General features: G+C 41.6%; 1 protein-coding gene across 3 annotated transcripts in view; it reads left to right on the forward strand.

The window, feature by feature from the left end:
- gphnb (gephyrin b) overlaps positions 1 to 17347 on the forward strand; it is a 102212-nt gene that overhangs the window by 79498 nt on the left and 5367 nt on the right. For all 3 annotated transcript variants that reach the window (XM_080513640.1, XM_080513639.1, XM_080513641.1), the window contains exons 9-18: positions 6420 to 6462; positions 8214 to 8351; positions 10888 to 10980; positions 12761 to 12816; positions 13114 to 13233; positions 13437 to 13495; positions 14246 to 14399; positions 16543 to 16664; positions 16831 to 16918; positions 17081 to 17154. In XM_080513640.1, coding sequence (XP_080369766.1) covers positions 6420 to 6462; positions 8214 to 8351; positions 10888 to 10980; positions 12761 to 12816; positions 13114 to 13233; positions 13437 to 13495; positions 14246 to 14399; positions 16543 to 16664; positions 16831 to 16918; positions 17081 to 17154 — 947 coding nt within the window. The remainder of the gene's footprint in view (positions 1 to 6419; positions 6463 to 8213; positions 8352 to 10887; positions 10981 to 12760; positions 12817 to 13113; positions 13234 to 13436; positions 13496 to 14245; positions 14400 to 16542; positions 16665 to 16830; positions 16919 to 17080; positions 17155 to 17347) is intronic.

A 17347-nucleotide genomic window follows, 5' to 3' on the forward strand; every position in this document is an offset into this window, starting at 1 on the left:
ACAGAAGGCTTTGTATGAATTCTTGTGCGCATCAGTGCTCTTCTATGTCTCCCTTTGTCGGGTCCAAATTGTTAAAAAAAAAAACACTTTATTCTAAGCCTCCCTATATATACAGCTATTATAGGATCAAGATATGGTTTTAGATCTTATATTACAAATGGGTTAAGGTCAAATGAGGGATTATAATTAGGCCTTCATTTCAGAAGGTTTAGGTCGAGGTAATGTGTCGTAAAATGTGCTGTGTCAATTGGGAGGCCTCAAAAGGAGCTGCAAGTCTCTGCACGTCTTTGATAATGTACCTTAATGGCATCCAGCAAATAGTCAACACTACACTCTTATGGAGTTCGATCCACCTTATCTCGTAGAAAATGCATGGTCCCACACTAATTTGCATGAATTATAGAGTTGAGTTTAGGTGCTTTTTTTTTTTTTTCGTGCTGAGATTACAGTTGAGTTAAGGTTAGTAGAGTGAAAACACTGGGCACATTATTCTCATGGAGATCCACATCAAGAAATAATTTTTAATGTTATGACGCAGCATTAAGGTTTAGATTACAGTTTGCTTAAACCTCCGATTGGGATTAGTCAGACAATTTTGATGGTTAACGACAAGGCAGGACACAATAAGATGTGTTACGTCAATGTGAAGGCCCCACAAAGATACAAAGGTAGTTTAGTAAGTCTTGTGTGCATGTGGTCTCGTGTGTTTTTCCTTCTGTAGGTCCCAAGAACCGGGAGCACACTACACCTGTGTGGCTCCGCACCAGTACAGTAACTAAAGTGATGAGTTTTCAGGGCTAAGATTACAGTTGGATTCAAGCTATGAATAGCATGGGTGTAGGTACCTCAGTTTTTATGGTTTTAAGGTAAGAAATAACAGGATGTCACATGTAAAGGGGAAAGCCCCATAAATAAAATGTTATTGTGTGTCTGCATCCCCACCATAACGACCGCGTGCCGCCTGAGAAGAGATAGAGCATTGAGGCCCCAATCATCAGATGATCACACAGATTAATCATATCCTGCAATGCTTTTAAGTTGCTTTAATTTCAATTTGTTTCATTTAATTTCGCTTACTCAGGAACTTTCCCAAGCTGTTGTCTTTGTGCTTCTGCGCCTGTTACCATTCACATCACTCATGAGCCCATTCCCTCCTCCCACATGGTCGGTCACTCTTCAGTAACGGGGGACTGCGGCATAGTGTAGGTTAGAAATGAGAGTGAGAATGTTCAACGGTCTGGTTTTTTTCTTTTCCCCTCTAAGCAACCAAAAACATCCCAATCTGCTTTGCACACGTTTTCCATGTCGTACCCCCCCCCCCCCCCATGTCCCCGTAGCTTTTCACTCTGTTCACTTCCATATGCAAACTGTCTCTCCCCATGACTCTCTGATGGTACAATCGTTTTCTACTGAGCTATTTTTTGCCATACTGAGGTCTTGTTTTTCACCCGTGTCAGTGTTGGTGTCATCACTCCTCATTGCATCAAGGTTTTTTAGCTGTATCCTAGCAAATAGTGACTGCATATTTCCTGCATCAAAGCTCGCTGCAGATCAGACCAATGACCCATAAAGGAGTATGTGAGCTGGATTAGGAAGAGGACAACTTGTGAATTTTGTGGTTTGTCTGTGAGTTTAAAGAGATCAGCTAGGTAGTTGTTGTAATTGTTGTGCATATTCTTTTTTTCTTTTCTTATTTTATGTACTTGGGAGTTCTTTTGTTTGTTTCATTTTATTGGGGGTTTTTTCAGCAGGGCACGTCTTGTACAAAAATGTCTTAGCTGTTGATCATTAGTTTTTACATGTGCTTTTCAATGTCTGCAAGTTTGATCTGTGTCTTGATGTAGCTGCATTTATCCCCCCTAATCCCCAGCTTTGTGTGTGTATATATATATATATATATATATATATATATATATATATATTTATTTATTTATTTTTCCCCAATGATGCCTCTCACTCACTCTCTCTGCATATATGAGGGCTGTGCAGTCATGGCTAAAATCATCGAGTTACAACATATGTTGTCATCATGGAGGGCCACTGAAACAAGAAAATGGCTGTACAAAGAAAAACAAGACCTAGAAGCAGACGCACAAAACCAAATTTACATCCAGACCAATTCGATTAACAATAACAAACTTTATATGCAGAGTATTCAAGTTTTAGCTGTTTTAAAGTTTCCTTTTCTGTATCACAGAAAGGTGCAAGCCCAATTGAATCAGCATGTACTTTATAACAGTACCCGACTCTGTCTTCAGTGTATGTTGTGTAATCATTAGTACTCACATCAAGAAAGACTATCTTGGTCACATTGACTGCATACTAACCCGGAAACTATGTAAAACCAACATTTGCTTATTAAAATTAAATTGAAAGCAATGACGTTACTATCTACTCTGGATTAGCTATATGCTGAAATGATCAGTATAGGTCAGTAAAGACAAGTAACTTTTAGATAGAATTGACTAAGTATTATGTCAAAGCCTATTTTAAAGATTGTGCTGTTTAATTTATAGTTGTTTCATTCATTTTAACACTTTGACTTCAGACAGTTTCTCTTTCTTCTAATGACGCCTCTTGTTTTTAGATAATGGAGTAGCACTCTTCAATCAGTCCACTACAACCTGAATGGAAATAAACACATGATAAATATTACAGAGTGAAGGGTTTAGTACCATTGTAGTTAAATGTGAATAAGCAACTTGAAGTCATGCTTAAACTTAACTCATGAAGCGCTGAGCAGTGAGGTGGCGAACGTGTCAGCATAGCCTCATATCGGTCCGCGTTGTTTCTTCAAGTCAACAGGAAACATGGTGCACATTGACACACCCCATGCATGTTTTAAAGCAACTAAAACAGACACGCAGATGGAAAGAAAATGTAAAAGAACAACTTTGGAAAGTCAAGGCAAGGTACATTTATGCCACTGAGTTGGATTATTATCTAAGATTTGAACACTGCCATCACTTTTGCCTGAGGGCTTTTTGTTTGCCCTTATGTCCCCTGAAAGCCCTGTTTCTTCTCCCCTATCTCTCTCTTTCTCTCTCTCTCTCTCGCTCTATCTCTCTATCTCTCCCTATCTATCCCTCTCTCTCACACACACACACTCCAGCTAGGTTTGCTTGTCGTAGTGGATGCCTGTCTGTCTGTCTGTTTGTGTGTCTGTCCTGTCGTCGTGTCTGTCTGTGGTGTTGCGGTTGCTGGGACAGATGCACTGATGCCTGTGATTCGATGCTTTATCTCCACTAGCTCCAGTGTAGGTTGGAGGGGCTTAAAGATGATCGCAGGAGGACCTTCAGCTCTCGAGTAACTATCCCGCCCCCCTTCTCCCCTCTCCCCCCCTCCTTCCTTACCCGTCCCTCACCCCTCCTACGAGGAGCGCGCAAAACAAATGCCCCGCTCTGTCCTCTTCCTCTCCTCCTTCCTTCCCCTCTCCTCGCTTGCCTAGCTATCTCTCCAGCTCTCGCTCACTTTCTTTCTGCGTGTCTCCCTCTCTCTTTCTCTCTCTCTCTCTCTCTTTTCTGTTGCCACTAGTCTGTTTCTCGTACTCTGTCTGCCTGTCATTCACTCTTGTCTATCCGTCTCCCTCTTTTTTCTGTCCGGTCCGTCAGGAATCTTCTTCTCCTCATCTCCTACGCACACTTTTCTGTCTCTTGTTGTTCACTTCCTCGGTCTGTTTCTCTCTCCTCCTCCTCCTCCTCTTCCATCTGCCTGTCTATCTCTGTTCCTGTCTCTCCGGTTAACATGCTCTGCTTTCAGTAGCTCTGTCTGGTGTGCTGGATGTCTGTTAAGTAGATGCCATCAGGCCGCTCTAATGGTCTTTATTGTTTTTCGTCGTTTTCTTCCTGTTTTCCCTCCTTTCTGCTGTGTCTCGGCTCCGTAGTTTAGTGAAGTCTGTCCAGTCCGTGCTTCCTGTTTTTGTTTGTTTCTTTCGTTCTGGGCTGTGGGACCACGTCATGCTGATCCTCATCCTTCCACCTCCTCCGTTCAGTCTGCCTACCTCTCTGTCTTCTTCTCTCAGTCTGCCTCTCCATCCCTCTCCTTCCACCATCCCACCCATCCTGACTCACCCCCCTCCCCCATCATCCCACTTCCAACCTTGGCTGTTTGGTGCCCAGTGGCAGTTTTAGACCTGAGGGAGGGAGGGGAGGAGAGAGAAAGGGGTGGGTGGGTGAGTAAAGAGAGACCTTCACCTTCACCATGGGTGCTTTGGTTCTCCATACGCCACACACTGCCCACACCCACCTTATTGTACTGCAGGTCACTGAGATGCAGCGGTAGCAACAAATACAGGGGATGACTTTCAGGGGTCAGAGAGAACAAACAACATTTTACAGCAGAGAGACAGAAAACTATGACGTCAGTTATTCTAATTGACACATCTGATTATTAGTGCTGAGCGATGGGGTCAGCAGGCAGCAATCCAAATGGAGAGCAAAGAAATTAATATTTTGGGAGAAACTTTGCAGAAACTTTTACTCCATTTCGGCTTCGGTCTATAAGTGTGTGTACATACAAAAAGGATTATGTGGCATTAATTCTGTGCCATACCCGAAGCCTAATAAACTGCTTTATGTAATTATCCTTCCTTTATTAAATATTCCCCAAGGCTGAGCTTCTCAAATGCACTCTCACAATATAACACACAATTTCCTCATTTATTTTGAAAGTGTGCAGCAACTATTTTGCATCAACGATTGATGTTGCTGTCGGTGCTGTGTTTTTTTTTTCTTTCAACCATCATGATTACTATCAGGAGATTTGACCCCTGCTATAGATTTTTTCCAGGATCAGTACACCAGCTGTGTATTGCTATTTTCTGTTCTCTGTTTTATTTATGTTGCACTAAATTATGTGCATGGTTGCATTTCACTGGAAAGCCGCTTCTGGAAAATGTGATTTGATGTATTCTCCAATATGAAACTGAATGCAAATGCTGTTCTTCCAATACAATCAGAGCTCAATCTAAAACTGGAGCCATATCCCAATTCTACATCACAAATTAATGCTCAGCACAGATTTAGCATGTCATGTTTTCATGCTGGGAAAGTAATGATATCGGATACACTCAGAAGTCAAAATCTTGCTTGTATTGTTTATTGCACATAATAATATTATAAGAAAGGCTCACAAATGAGAACATCAAAGTTGGAAAACATAAAATACAACTGCTTGATTTTTTTTTAGTATTATCATTCAATTTTGCACTGATGCTTAAATCCTAATATATGCCTGTATTTTATAAGTTTAAGTGTAGAGAATTGTGGAAAATAAAGAAGAGAGAAGTTGGAACTAAAGTAACTCCAAGTAGAGATGCAGCAGTTCATTGGTAGCGCTGCTCCCATCACAGTGGGTTATTCTGTGAAAACCTAAAATAAAATATGATTGTCTTTAATGTCCTTTGTTAGTGTGTTGCATGGGACTTGTCCACAGCAGGTGTTAGACACATCGAAACCATTTTTAACTCATCTTAACAGCTCCAGCAACCCAGTCATAATTTTCCAAGGGAAATGTCATATTTTTACACACATTTTTTCAAATTCCTGCTAATTATGTGTACCTTTTTTTTGTTGTTGTTCTGATGCTCATCCCAACATGCCAATTGGGAAACCAGAAACTACAATTTGTTTTATTTCATGCTATGCATTGAATACTTTATATTTAATGGCTTTATTAACTTTTTTGTTTGGATTTCTTTTTGTATTTTTCTTGCACTCTGACCTTGATTTTCTCATTTGATATTTTTATTATATTTTTCTCCCTCACCACAAACAGCACCCGTCCCTAGTCTCACATTGTTGTTGTTGTTGTTATTTTTGGGAAACTCAGCCTACCTTTAACCCACTCTGCCCTCCTCCCTACCTTGCCTTACTTTACGAGCTGCAACCAACCAGCGATCAGTGATTTCCAGAGAAATCTCACCATCCCGTGCCATATCTGAACAGCCACGATCAATACTCAACACTACATCCCCCGCTACATTTGATGTTACACCGTAGCACATTTAAAACATCTGTTATGACCTTGTGGTACAATATTGTCACTCTGTATATTGTTGCCTTTGTCCGTATATTCTCTGTAGTTCTTCAATCTGATGATATTGTGACACATCAGTGCATTTATCAGTGTGACTTTTACCTGTGATGATGTAGTGCTCAGTATGTTATCAGAATGGTAATACAGGAGATGTAGCCATCTCCCACAACAGCAGGACAAAGTGCACAGTGTAGTGTGACAGAGCTCTTGCCAATGCTTCTAACTGTGACTTTTCATCTCGAGCATGTTAAAAGAGCATCTTGGTGAATCTCAAATTGCCACTACCTCTGCCCCTTCTCTTTCTTTCCTTTTGCCCTTTGTCTCTGTCTCTCTCTCTCTCTCTCTCTCTGTCGCTCTCTCCCAATCTTTCTCTCCATCTCCAGGTGCAGTCACGATGCAGCAGCAAAGAAAATATCCTAAGATCAAGTGAGTGCTAACTCTCATTCAAAAGGACTTTCTAGTTCCTTGATGTCAGGTTCGTCTGCGTGCGCTCAAGCACATAAATAGATTTTAAATGGGCATGTGATGTGACAATACTAGGGAGTGTGTGTGTGTCTGTGTGTGTGTGTGTGTGTGTGTGTGTGTGTGTGTGTGTGTGTGTGTGTGTGTGTGTGTGTGTGTGTGTGTGTGTGTGTGTGTGTGTGTGTGTGTGTGTGTGTGTGTGTGTGTGTGTGTGTGTGTGTGTGTGTGTGTGTGTGTGTGTGTGTGTGTGTGTGTGTGTGGCGACTCTGTTATGTTTGCATGTTTCAGTGTGTGTGTGATCTTTTGCCAGAGGTTGTTAAGCCTCATGTAAAGCATCGGAATATGCTGTGGAAGCGTAAGTGTATGTTTAAAGGATAGAAATTGGGTCAAGGGAAATCAAAGCACAGCGCCTATTCTCCGCTGTGAGGCAGAGAGAGTGTGGAGGGGGGGCAGAGAGAGAGATAAAGACAGAGCAGATTACACATTAGTTACACATTGCTTTGTTCCTTTTACCTATGGAGTTATTAGAGAGGTATTATTAGACCAACATGGCCGCTATCGAACACTTCTATAATCCAGCTGTGTTCTACCGCAACTGCAAACAAACGCGACTATTTATTACCAATCTCTCCTCATGAAATTCGCATACACCAACAAGCACAACAAATAAATCACATTAATCCGTTTGTCTCATATTTGTGTGGAGATGCATTATAATTAAGGTGTATATTTCTATGTTTTTGTTCAATCTGACCTTGAGCCAGTGTGCTTGAATCGGTTTAAATTTCTAAAAGTTTTCTCGCACCATATTAGACCAAAGAAGATTTGCTGGCGGCGGGTGAGATCCCCAGAGATAGTTGCTTCTTACAGAGTTACATAGATTCCTGCTGTCTTGGGACTGAATCCCAGCAGAGTGCTCTCTCCTCTCTCTCCTCTTCTTTCAGTTTTCCTTGCAGCTTTCAAAGTGTCTAAATAAAGAATTAAATGCTAATAAAAGAGAAAGTGAATGGACTGCCTAAAGTCCCCAGGAAGAATAAAAACACAGCTTGCCTGGTAGCTTTTGCAAAAATTGCAAATTGCATTTTTTTTTCTCCAAATAACAAAACTGGGGCACAACATTTGGCACTCAGAGAAGAAAGAAGATAATTTGTCAACAGTTATTTTATGTCAACACAAATTGACTGGAGGAATCAAATCATCTGTAATTTTGGGTTTGATGTCTAAAAACATCTTAACCTTATTTACAAACAAACTTTTCTTTACCTTGCCTTTGCCATGTACATTGGCCACGGCTCAATGCTTCTTCAATAAAAGAGCAGTTTTCAACGTGGACATCTCTTGAGGCACATGTTACAGCTTCCAAAGGTGTTCAGCAGCAATTAAAATCTGGGATATGTTTTTTTTTTTCCCCAGTGAGTATAATACTACAAATAAAATACACTTTTTTAGAAGTTAAAGATTTTAAGTGGATATGGAAAACAAAAGCCATTTTCAATAATAACCTGTAATGTGAAAAACATGAGGAGAAATTAGGTGGTGGTTCTCATCTTCCTATACTTTGAGAACACCTCAGATAAAAACAACAATGGATATCAGTGGGAATGACTACATAAATAGCACAGCTCTACTGTCGTCTACTGTTTTATATTAAGAATTTGAGGTATATAGCATTACTCGTTTCATGTTGATGTTTTCAATGCCACATATTTTCTCAGGTCACAGTGCAGTGGACATCACCAAGGTAGCCCGGAGGCATCGCATGTCCCCTTTCCCCCTCACTTCCATGGACAAGGCCTTCATCACTGTGCTGGAGATGACTGCCGTCCTGGGCACTGAGATCATCAACTACAGAGGTGAGGAAAGTTTGAAAGTTTCCTCCAAGCCTAACTTGTTTTCCCATCTTGCTTCTTGAGATTTCGAGTTTGCGTTTCATTTTATCTGCCAACCTCAGCTCTAGAGGATGCTGGGACATTGAGAGGTTAAAGCTTTCACATCAATGGACCCACATGTGCCTGCTAAGTATGTGTGGCAGCGTTTAAGTACTGTCCATTCACAGCTTGACAGTGCATTGAATCAGCAGCCTCTGTCTGCAGGCTGCAACACTGTTTTCACATTCTCCTCGACACAAGGGCACATTAATAATAAAAATATTCAAAATGATTCATATGTGTTGTTTGAATGCCCCACTTTCTAGAAGCTAACACACATCCCTGCCTTTCTCCTTCAGTCTTTGTTTTAATTGTGACTCCAGATCTTTTCAGGATTTCACAGCCCCTTGCTCCTTAAACAGCTTTGTGAGATAAAGTTGGAGTCATGTTTGACATTTTGGATCCTTCAGCTTTGGGATTCCTGCTGTGCCGTCTCAAGATGTAGTAGCAGGGTGGAGCAGATACAGCAAAACTGAACTGCTAAATCAAGCGCAATAATTGTCATTACACACATTACATGCGCTTGTATTTATTAATTTTTTTTTCATAACTTCAATCCACTGCCTCAGTGGTCAAACCAATTTTTAAGCAGCTTCCAAATCAGTGTAAACGCTAGCTAATCAGTACATATAGAAGTAAATATTGGGTGTTTGCTTACACATAGATACAAACATACATAGAACAGTAAGTTCAGCACCTGCGTCTTGTCGCCCCTCTGGCAGAGTGGCCTGAGCCAAGCCAACAGCCGGAGGATAAAACGCACACTCTTTAACTCATCTCTGAATCCAGAACAGCGACAACTTGGTTGGCAATGATGGCCTGCAGTGCACACTGCTTGTGGATCAATGATAGCCGAAGGAAGACTTTCTTGATCCAGGTGTAAAGTGGTGTTTCATGTTCGGGGCACTAAGCTGCAGGATTCCAAAGAGTGCGGCTGTGAGGAGGACAGTGGGGTAAGGAGGAGAGAAAGAGGATTTGAGAGATGAAATATTTAGACAGACAACATCTGGAGTAGCTCCCCTGCTGGATTTTGTGTGTGCATGCATGGATTGGTGTGTGTGTGACTGAGAAACACTCACTATGTAAGAACTTTGAGATCAAAATAAGTCTAAATGAGCACGATCCCAGCCTTTGTGAGGTTGAGAATTGTTTTAAGGTGCGACTATGATGGGAATTAAGGATGCATGTGAGAAATAGACACATAATTGTTATGCAGTAGTTTAATGGACGTCTGCAGGAAATAAATCCATGTTGATGCAATTTCCCCAGATATACTCTATTGATGGTCTCTTGGGTTGTGTATACATCTGTTAAACTTCAACTTAAGACAAGTTTCACTTACTTTCCAAGTTGACTACAGGTGAAGGATGATCACAGTCATTTAGTCACTCATTCTGGGCAAATGAATATATAATATAATTAAATAATCTCAGCTCTCGCCCACTCGAATCTTCGTCTTAATGAAGGTAATGCTTTACCCCTAAATTATCTGTGCTGTAGATTGTCACAGTGCACATACACTTAAAATATGAAGTTACTCTTTTGACTTCCATCTACTCCTCTATTTTCCCAGTTTTTCATGTTGTTTGTTGATATTTGGTTAGCGGTCACGATGCCCTCTGCTTTCATCGCAAACATTTTTGTTAAACCTGGACACATCGGAGATGTTTTGCAAAGCATCTCATCAAACTCAACACTTTGCTGCTGCAGCAAAGACGCCACCTCTGTTCTATTTTTACTCACAACTCCGCTTCAGCACATGGCTTTAACAAGCTGTTTAACTGGCAGCCTGGAAGAAGAGGCTGTTGTGAAAATACACCAGAAACTGTCACCTGAAATTCTGTTGACTTTGCAGGGAGACTGGCAAAGTCCAAGCACGCGTGACTTCTCCTTCTACAACTAGGATGCATTATTTATCGAGGCTGGTTATTAGTGTCATCTTATACACATATCTGCATGTGCGTGGGCATCTGTGTGTGCACATGCATATTTCTTCTCCCTTTCAACTCATTGATATCAAAGCTTAGATCTTCATATTAACACCCACATAATCACAGTATAAAGGCTCAGAGAAATGCTATTTATAGCCCCACAGCAGCTTAAGGTATTTTAGAGGCAGGATTTTTATTTTTTTTTTTCCTCCACCCACTCTTGCTCTGACTTTTTCCATCACCCTCTCCTTCATTCATTCCTCCTGAGCCATTGTCTCAGGTGCAGAGTCGGACTGCTGGAAAGAAGGGTTAACAAATTTGGACAGAGACATTTTCTTTCTGAATCATTACATTTATTATAGAAGAGGCGAATATGTGACGGTCAGGTGGTGAGTCATGCACCGAAGATCCCTTTACACGGTGCCACATTTATAAACACTCAAACACACACCTCCAGCACATGCGTCTCATCTTCTCTCCATAGTTCCTCCTCAATTCCTCACACCCATGTTCCTTCTCTTCCCCTGCAGATGGGATGGGTCGAGTCCTGGCTCAGGACGTTTATGCCAAAGACAACCTGCCACCCTTCCCTGCTTCTGTCAAGGATGGTTATGCTGTGAGAGGTAAGTACCTTAAACTGTGGCAGATGCTGTTAAATATGTTCCTCTGCTCTCATGCTTCTGTTGAAAACTTTTATCGCAGACTTGGGCTTTGTAAGGCTTGTAGGCCACTTGTGGCTCTTTGGCTGTACCTGACCAATCCTCAAAGTGTCAATGACAAATTAAGAATCAAGTAATATTGTTGGACATGATATATGCAATGCAACTGTTTTTTTATTCCAGTAAAAGTAGTAAACTGGAGTACCTGTAGAAAAAAAATCAAAAAAGGCCATCAAGCCTGGACCTGGACCGGGACGGCAGATGCCAATTAGCCTCCGGCTAAATCTGGTACGATGCATCAAATGGCAACATTTATGTTTAAATTGTACACGGTCCCTTTTAAATAAATAAATGAAATGAAATGAAACATGAAGCACTTGCTATAGAGGAAAAAAATAAATCTCAGTGTGCCACTCACTTGTTTAACACCTCATTTGATTCCATATTTAAAATAGCTGCTGTTTCATTGAACGTTGTGACAAATGTCCTGCCACAAAACTTTTACAAGAGAAACCCAGTTTTGTAATTCACCTTCATGCTATCGGCTCGCAACCCAAGTTAGTATGTTTTTAGCTTCACATGTATACAAATGCACATGTGACTCTCCCCACTGTCACAGACTTACTCCTGCAAAGCATTGATGCAACCAAGGGTCTAATCGGGCCCATATTGGGTTTTTTTCCTGCTCAAATGAGCTGATTGTCCCAGTTTGTGAAGCGCGGGGCACCGGGGCAGTGGAGAACTGCCTCAGGAACAACGTGAAGGCTTCTGCCTGTGTGAAGTGGAAGATTTTGGTTTTGCACTCTGGGACATAAACGGGGCTGTCCCCCACAGCCGCCAGCTTGGACACCAGAGGGCAACAGATCATATCTTAAACTGTTTTGTTCGGGCATATTCAAAGAGTTTCACTGTCGCGGTTGTGATGGCTGTTTAGTGTTCATTTTCTTGGTGAGAGCCAGGCAGAGCTGGTTCAGTTCACCTGTCAGTAATTCAATGGCCGGGGGTCCTCGGGTGCACCGAGGGCCCTGTTAACCTGCGGAGCGGGGTGACAGCTTGTTGGCTTCAGGCAGCACAAAAACTCCTGCGTGTAACAGCTGCTGTTGGCTCGGTGCTGATGGAGGAGGAGGAGCAGAACACCGGGGGTCTCCCTGGATTTTGTGCTTCTGTCCTGAGGGCCTGGTGCTTGTTGAGGCATACCTGTGAAGTTTTGAGACTTTTTTGTACCTCGTGAGGGTGGAAGAGGCTAATATGTTGATTGTTTGTACTGAACTAGGTTTTTGTTTTGGTTTTTTTCCTCCAAGATTCAGTGTCTGCGTTTTACAAAAAGCATTTTTTTCTTTACATTTTTCATTTTGCAAAAGTGGACGTATAGATGTATAGTAGTGATCTTGAGGCACTGACTGGGTCGGTCTTCTGGAAGGGTAGAGAGCAGAATGCAAAAAAATAAACACTTTACAATTCACGATTACTTCCAGACAGTTTTAGCTTGGTGGTTAAGTGTTTGGAGCATGCGGCGAAGCCCGTTGTGTTTTATTGTACACCAGTATTACTTGCTTCAGGTGAAAAGTTCTGATAAATCTGCTCAAATGTGCTTATCGTATATTTTCTAGTACCAACTGTCATGCTCCTCACTTTTTTTCTTCAACTACTTGTTCCTTCTGTAGAAAGAAGACAGTATGTGGAAATAAAATACACATTTTATGCTGCATACCTGAGGAAAACTCTTAAATTTTCTTTTTTTTAGCGGCCGATGGCCCAGGCGACCGCTTCATCATCGGAGAGTCCCAGGCTGGCGAGCAGGTCTGTTTTCATGTTTTCACACGGACACTTGTACATACAGGTTTTATGTCAGTAACAGAGTCGCCACACAAACATACACACACACACACACACACACACACACACACACACACACAATGTGTGTGTGTGTGTGTGTGTGTGTGTGTGTGTGTGTGTGTGTGTGTGTGTGTGTGTGTGTGTGTGTGTGTGTGTGTGTGTGTGTGTGTGTGTGTGTGTGTGTGTGTGTATATATATATATATTGTAAAACAATCTTTCCTTGGGGTAATATTTCCTTTTTGTCCTCTCTGTTTGTGCAGCCCACTCACACAGTGATGCCGGGCCAGGTGATGAGGGTGACGACAGGCGCCCCTATACCCTGCGGTGCAGACGCTGTAGTTCAGGTGGAAGATACTGAACTCCTCCGCGAATCTGAAGACGTAAGTGGGAAGTTTCACCCAATCAAAAGCAACTAAATTATTGTGAGACACAGTTCTGCAAAAGAAACTGTAAATTTCAATATTTTGAATTTTAAGGTTGTCAATAGCCCAGAAATGGACAATAGAAATAGTTTATAAAATAAGTGTCTGGGTGGAAATCAAAGTCATCGGAGCATGAATGTGACAGCAGGTGTGTTTTTCAGGGCACAGAAGAGCTGGAGGTACGAATCCTAGTACAAGCTCGTCCAGGGCAGGACATCAGGTGAGTATGTTACTGTAATTCAACAATATAAATTATATATGAGTCATTGTTGTATTCACTCAAGGCTCTTGCTGAATATGTCAAAGGAGATAAACAGTACCATCAGCTCCTTTCAGTAGACTCACCCAGAGGCTCTCGCGGGAGACTTCAGTCATGTAAAGTTGACAGACATTCGAACCGGGTTTTACCAACACATCAACATAGCAGCACATGGAAACAACACGCTGGGTCATTTGTACCCGAATATATGTGGGGCGTGCAGAGCCATCCCCCGACCTCACCTCGGCTTGTCCGACCACATCACCCACCAACACAGAGGACCATCACTGTGTGGCTTATTGACGCTGCCCCTGCGCCAGTGTACAGACTGGCAGGTCTTCAGGGAGGCAGCTTCACGTGAGGGAGAGGTGAATCTCGAGGATTCCACGTCATCTGTCCTCGGATTCATCTCCAAATGATGATGTCACCACCACCAGCAAGACAGTCACCATCTACTCAAACCAGAAACCCTGATTTAATGCAGAAGTCAGAGCTCTGCTGAAAGCCAGGGATGCTGCCTTCAGGACTGGTGATGCATCAGGACTCAGAGCGGCCAGGAGAGAGCCAATTACAGGCATCAAGGGCCAAAGTCACACATTTTGCCACCAATGACCCGCAGGAGCATGTGGAAGAGCATCAAGTGCATCAGAAATTACAAGACCAGGGATCACGATGTCATCTAATCTCTAATCTGGTTTTGTTTCTCCTCAGGCCTATCGGTCATGACATCAAGCGTGGGGAGTGTGTGCTGGCAAAGGGAACCCATATGGGCCCGTCTGAAATTGGTCTCCTGGCCACTGTCGGAGTCACAGAGGTGGAGGTCCAAAAATTCCCTGTGGTGGCCGTCATGTCCACAGGAAATGAGGTAAAAGCTATGAAAATCATCATTTCATTTGGGAAATTAAGCACCTAATGTGCACCATTTCTGTATTTGGTTCCGCTTCAGCTGAAAAAGGTACAACACTGAGCCATTTCTCCTGACGGCATACCTCATTCATATTTATGCACAATCGACGCCGTTAGCTTTGGCTGTACACACCAGAGCAACATTAAAATTGAATGTGCATCCGGCTGTTTTCACACATGCTTTCAGGTGTAAAGAATGTGTTTATCTGTGACCAGGTGGCTTCTTCTAAACAAGAGTCATATTTGTGCATTATCTGTGTGACTGATGTGCAGTTTAAATTACATAGGGTGTGTAACCTACAGAACACTCCGGGCACGCTTAACACCTTGTTATCTGTATTGTGCCAATGTGTTTAAAATACATATAAATCAGTGTGAATCACCAGCCACATGGCCACAATTTAAACCTGTTTAATGCCTTCATCTGCTCGCTGGTCTGCTCATCTGATTAAACTGCAGATTCAATACATTTTCCTCTTTTTCTAAACGCCTTTCCTCTCTATTGTCTCGCAAATGAAAATCTTGTTTTTGGTTTGCATGTTCTCCCTGGGCCTGGAGGGTTTTCTCCAGACACCTCAGCTCACGTATGAAGATATAAGTGTGTCTTACGGGTCATGTCTGGGTTTTAGCCTGCCTGAGCTCATAGTCAACTGGCATCAGCTCCAGCATCCAACGATATATCAAGCAGTATAGAACAATGGATAGATGGATGTTTTGCATATACTGTTTCATATTGCAAATGGTTTTTTTTATGACCAAAGCTGTTGCTAGGAATATAATCTATCCTCTTAATTAGGTGCCTGCTAATTTGTGCTCATGCTCTGTGCTTTAATCACTATTGTAATCAGCTCTGCTTGCTGAGGTTTCAGGAAGTTTTATATTTCTGTAACGGTATTGTAATGGTATGATTTCAGTATTGAATATGGTTGATTTGTTTTGAAGTGTTTTGAAGTTGAAGTGTTTTGTCTTGTTTTGGATTTTTCTTGAACCTTCCACCCCTGTCACTGCTGACAGCATTAATCATGTATATGTCTCATAACCACATCTCCAAGACTGCTTATGACATTGAGAATATTTGAGAAACATCAAAGCGAAAACATTCAGCTTTATTTCCATATACTAGTCGTTATGGTGTCCTTCAGAACTTCTGCAGCATGACTATGTTATCATGTCAATTTCACAAGCATGTCACACATTTTTAACATGGGCTACTCAGTATCTTCAAAACATTAGTTAATTTTGAAGAATTGACAGATATCGAAAGTTTGGGTTATTTTGGCAAAAAGAGCAAAAAACTGTCACTTATTACAGATTTATTTTAGGAATTCAGTCATAAAATTTCAATAAATGAAGTCAATCTCTTCAGAAGAGGGATAAAGTCATCTGTGTATTATCTTCTCAATAGAATGTGACAAAATTGTGATTAAAAAGTTATCAGTTTAAGCTGACATTTTAAAAGGTATTATAGGATTATGCTATGCAATGTATTCAAATCAATTAACATTTATTCAATAACAGATCTGCTTGAATTGAGAGACAACTTATTGGGCTGTTACAGAAGCAAAATCACTCGTGTGTGCACATTGAGTTGTGTGCATGTTATGCACATATATTGATGTACTTTATATGCATCTTAATCTCAATATGTTTACTTTAACTATGAGTGCAGGATACACCCTGGACAGGGTCCTTCCCAGGACAATTTAAGAGATTAGTAATTTAAAGTAACGACTACAAGTCAAAAGCATAAACTGAGCACCCAGAGAAAACCAATGTGCATAAAGGGAAAACATGCAAACTTCACACAGCACATTTTCCGCCATGGGTTTAGACAAAATACACACTCACGCACATGTGATTGTGTATTAAACATGTAATAGACACTCACGCACGTGTGATTGTGTATTACACATGTAATACACACTCACGCACGTGTGATTGTGTATTACACATGTAATACACACTCACGCACGTGTGATTGTGTATTACACATGTAATACACACTCACGCACATGTGATTGTGGTTGTAACAGCTCCATACTGTCTGTTGACTATATAGTGAGCGTTTCCAATGTTACTTTCTTTCTGCTGTTTTGCTGTAGCTGCTGAACCCAGAAGATGATCTCCATCCTGGGAAAATCAGGGACAGCAATCGTTCCACCCTGCTGGCCACTATCCAGGAACATGGCTACCCCACTATCAATCTGGGCATCGTGGGAGACAAGTATGGCCTCATCTTCACCTCAACCCTTTTCTCCTTTAGGCTGCATAAACATACATAAATATCAATATACAGCCTCTTATTCAAACCTCCATTTTTTTTCTCCCCCTCTCAACTCCATTTATCTTCGTGGTTATTGAATTTGCATATATGTCTGTGTGCCCTGCAGCCCCGATGACCTTCTCAACGCTCTGAATGAAGGCATCAGTCGCGCTGATGTCATCATCACCTCAGGAGGAGTATCCATGGGAGAGAAGGTATGCTGCAGACATGCAGTCATGACCTTGGGTTTTACTGACACCCTGTGGTGGATGCTGGAAAAAACTGATTTTAAGTGTTTTAATGACTTTAATTATTGGAAGTGTTGTTACATTATGGCCTAATGTCTTCTTCGCTTTTGTGAATGTCTTTCTTTTCAGGACTACCTTAAGCAGGTGCTGGATATTGATCTTCATGCTCAGATCCATTTCGGCCGTGTTTTCATGAAACCAGGGTAGGAATGTACTTTGTTCTCGTATTAATTGCAAAGGTATAACATGTGAAAATTATTACTATAATGCTAATAGTATATATGTATTTGACTGTACTGTGCAAAGGTTTTAGCCTGGTGGAGAAACAAAAAGCTGCAAAAGTGCTTTAAACTTTTGTGTAAGCCAGTGCTTCTCAAATGGTGGGGCGAGCCCCCC

Source organism: Blennius ocellaris (genome assembly GCF_963422515.1).
Source record: "Blennius ocellaris genome assembly, chromosome: 18".
NCBI lineage: Eukaryota > Metazoa > Chordata > Actinopteri > Blenniiformes > Blenniidae > Blennius > Blennius ocellaris.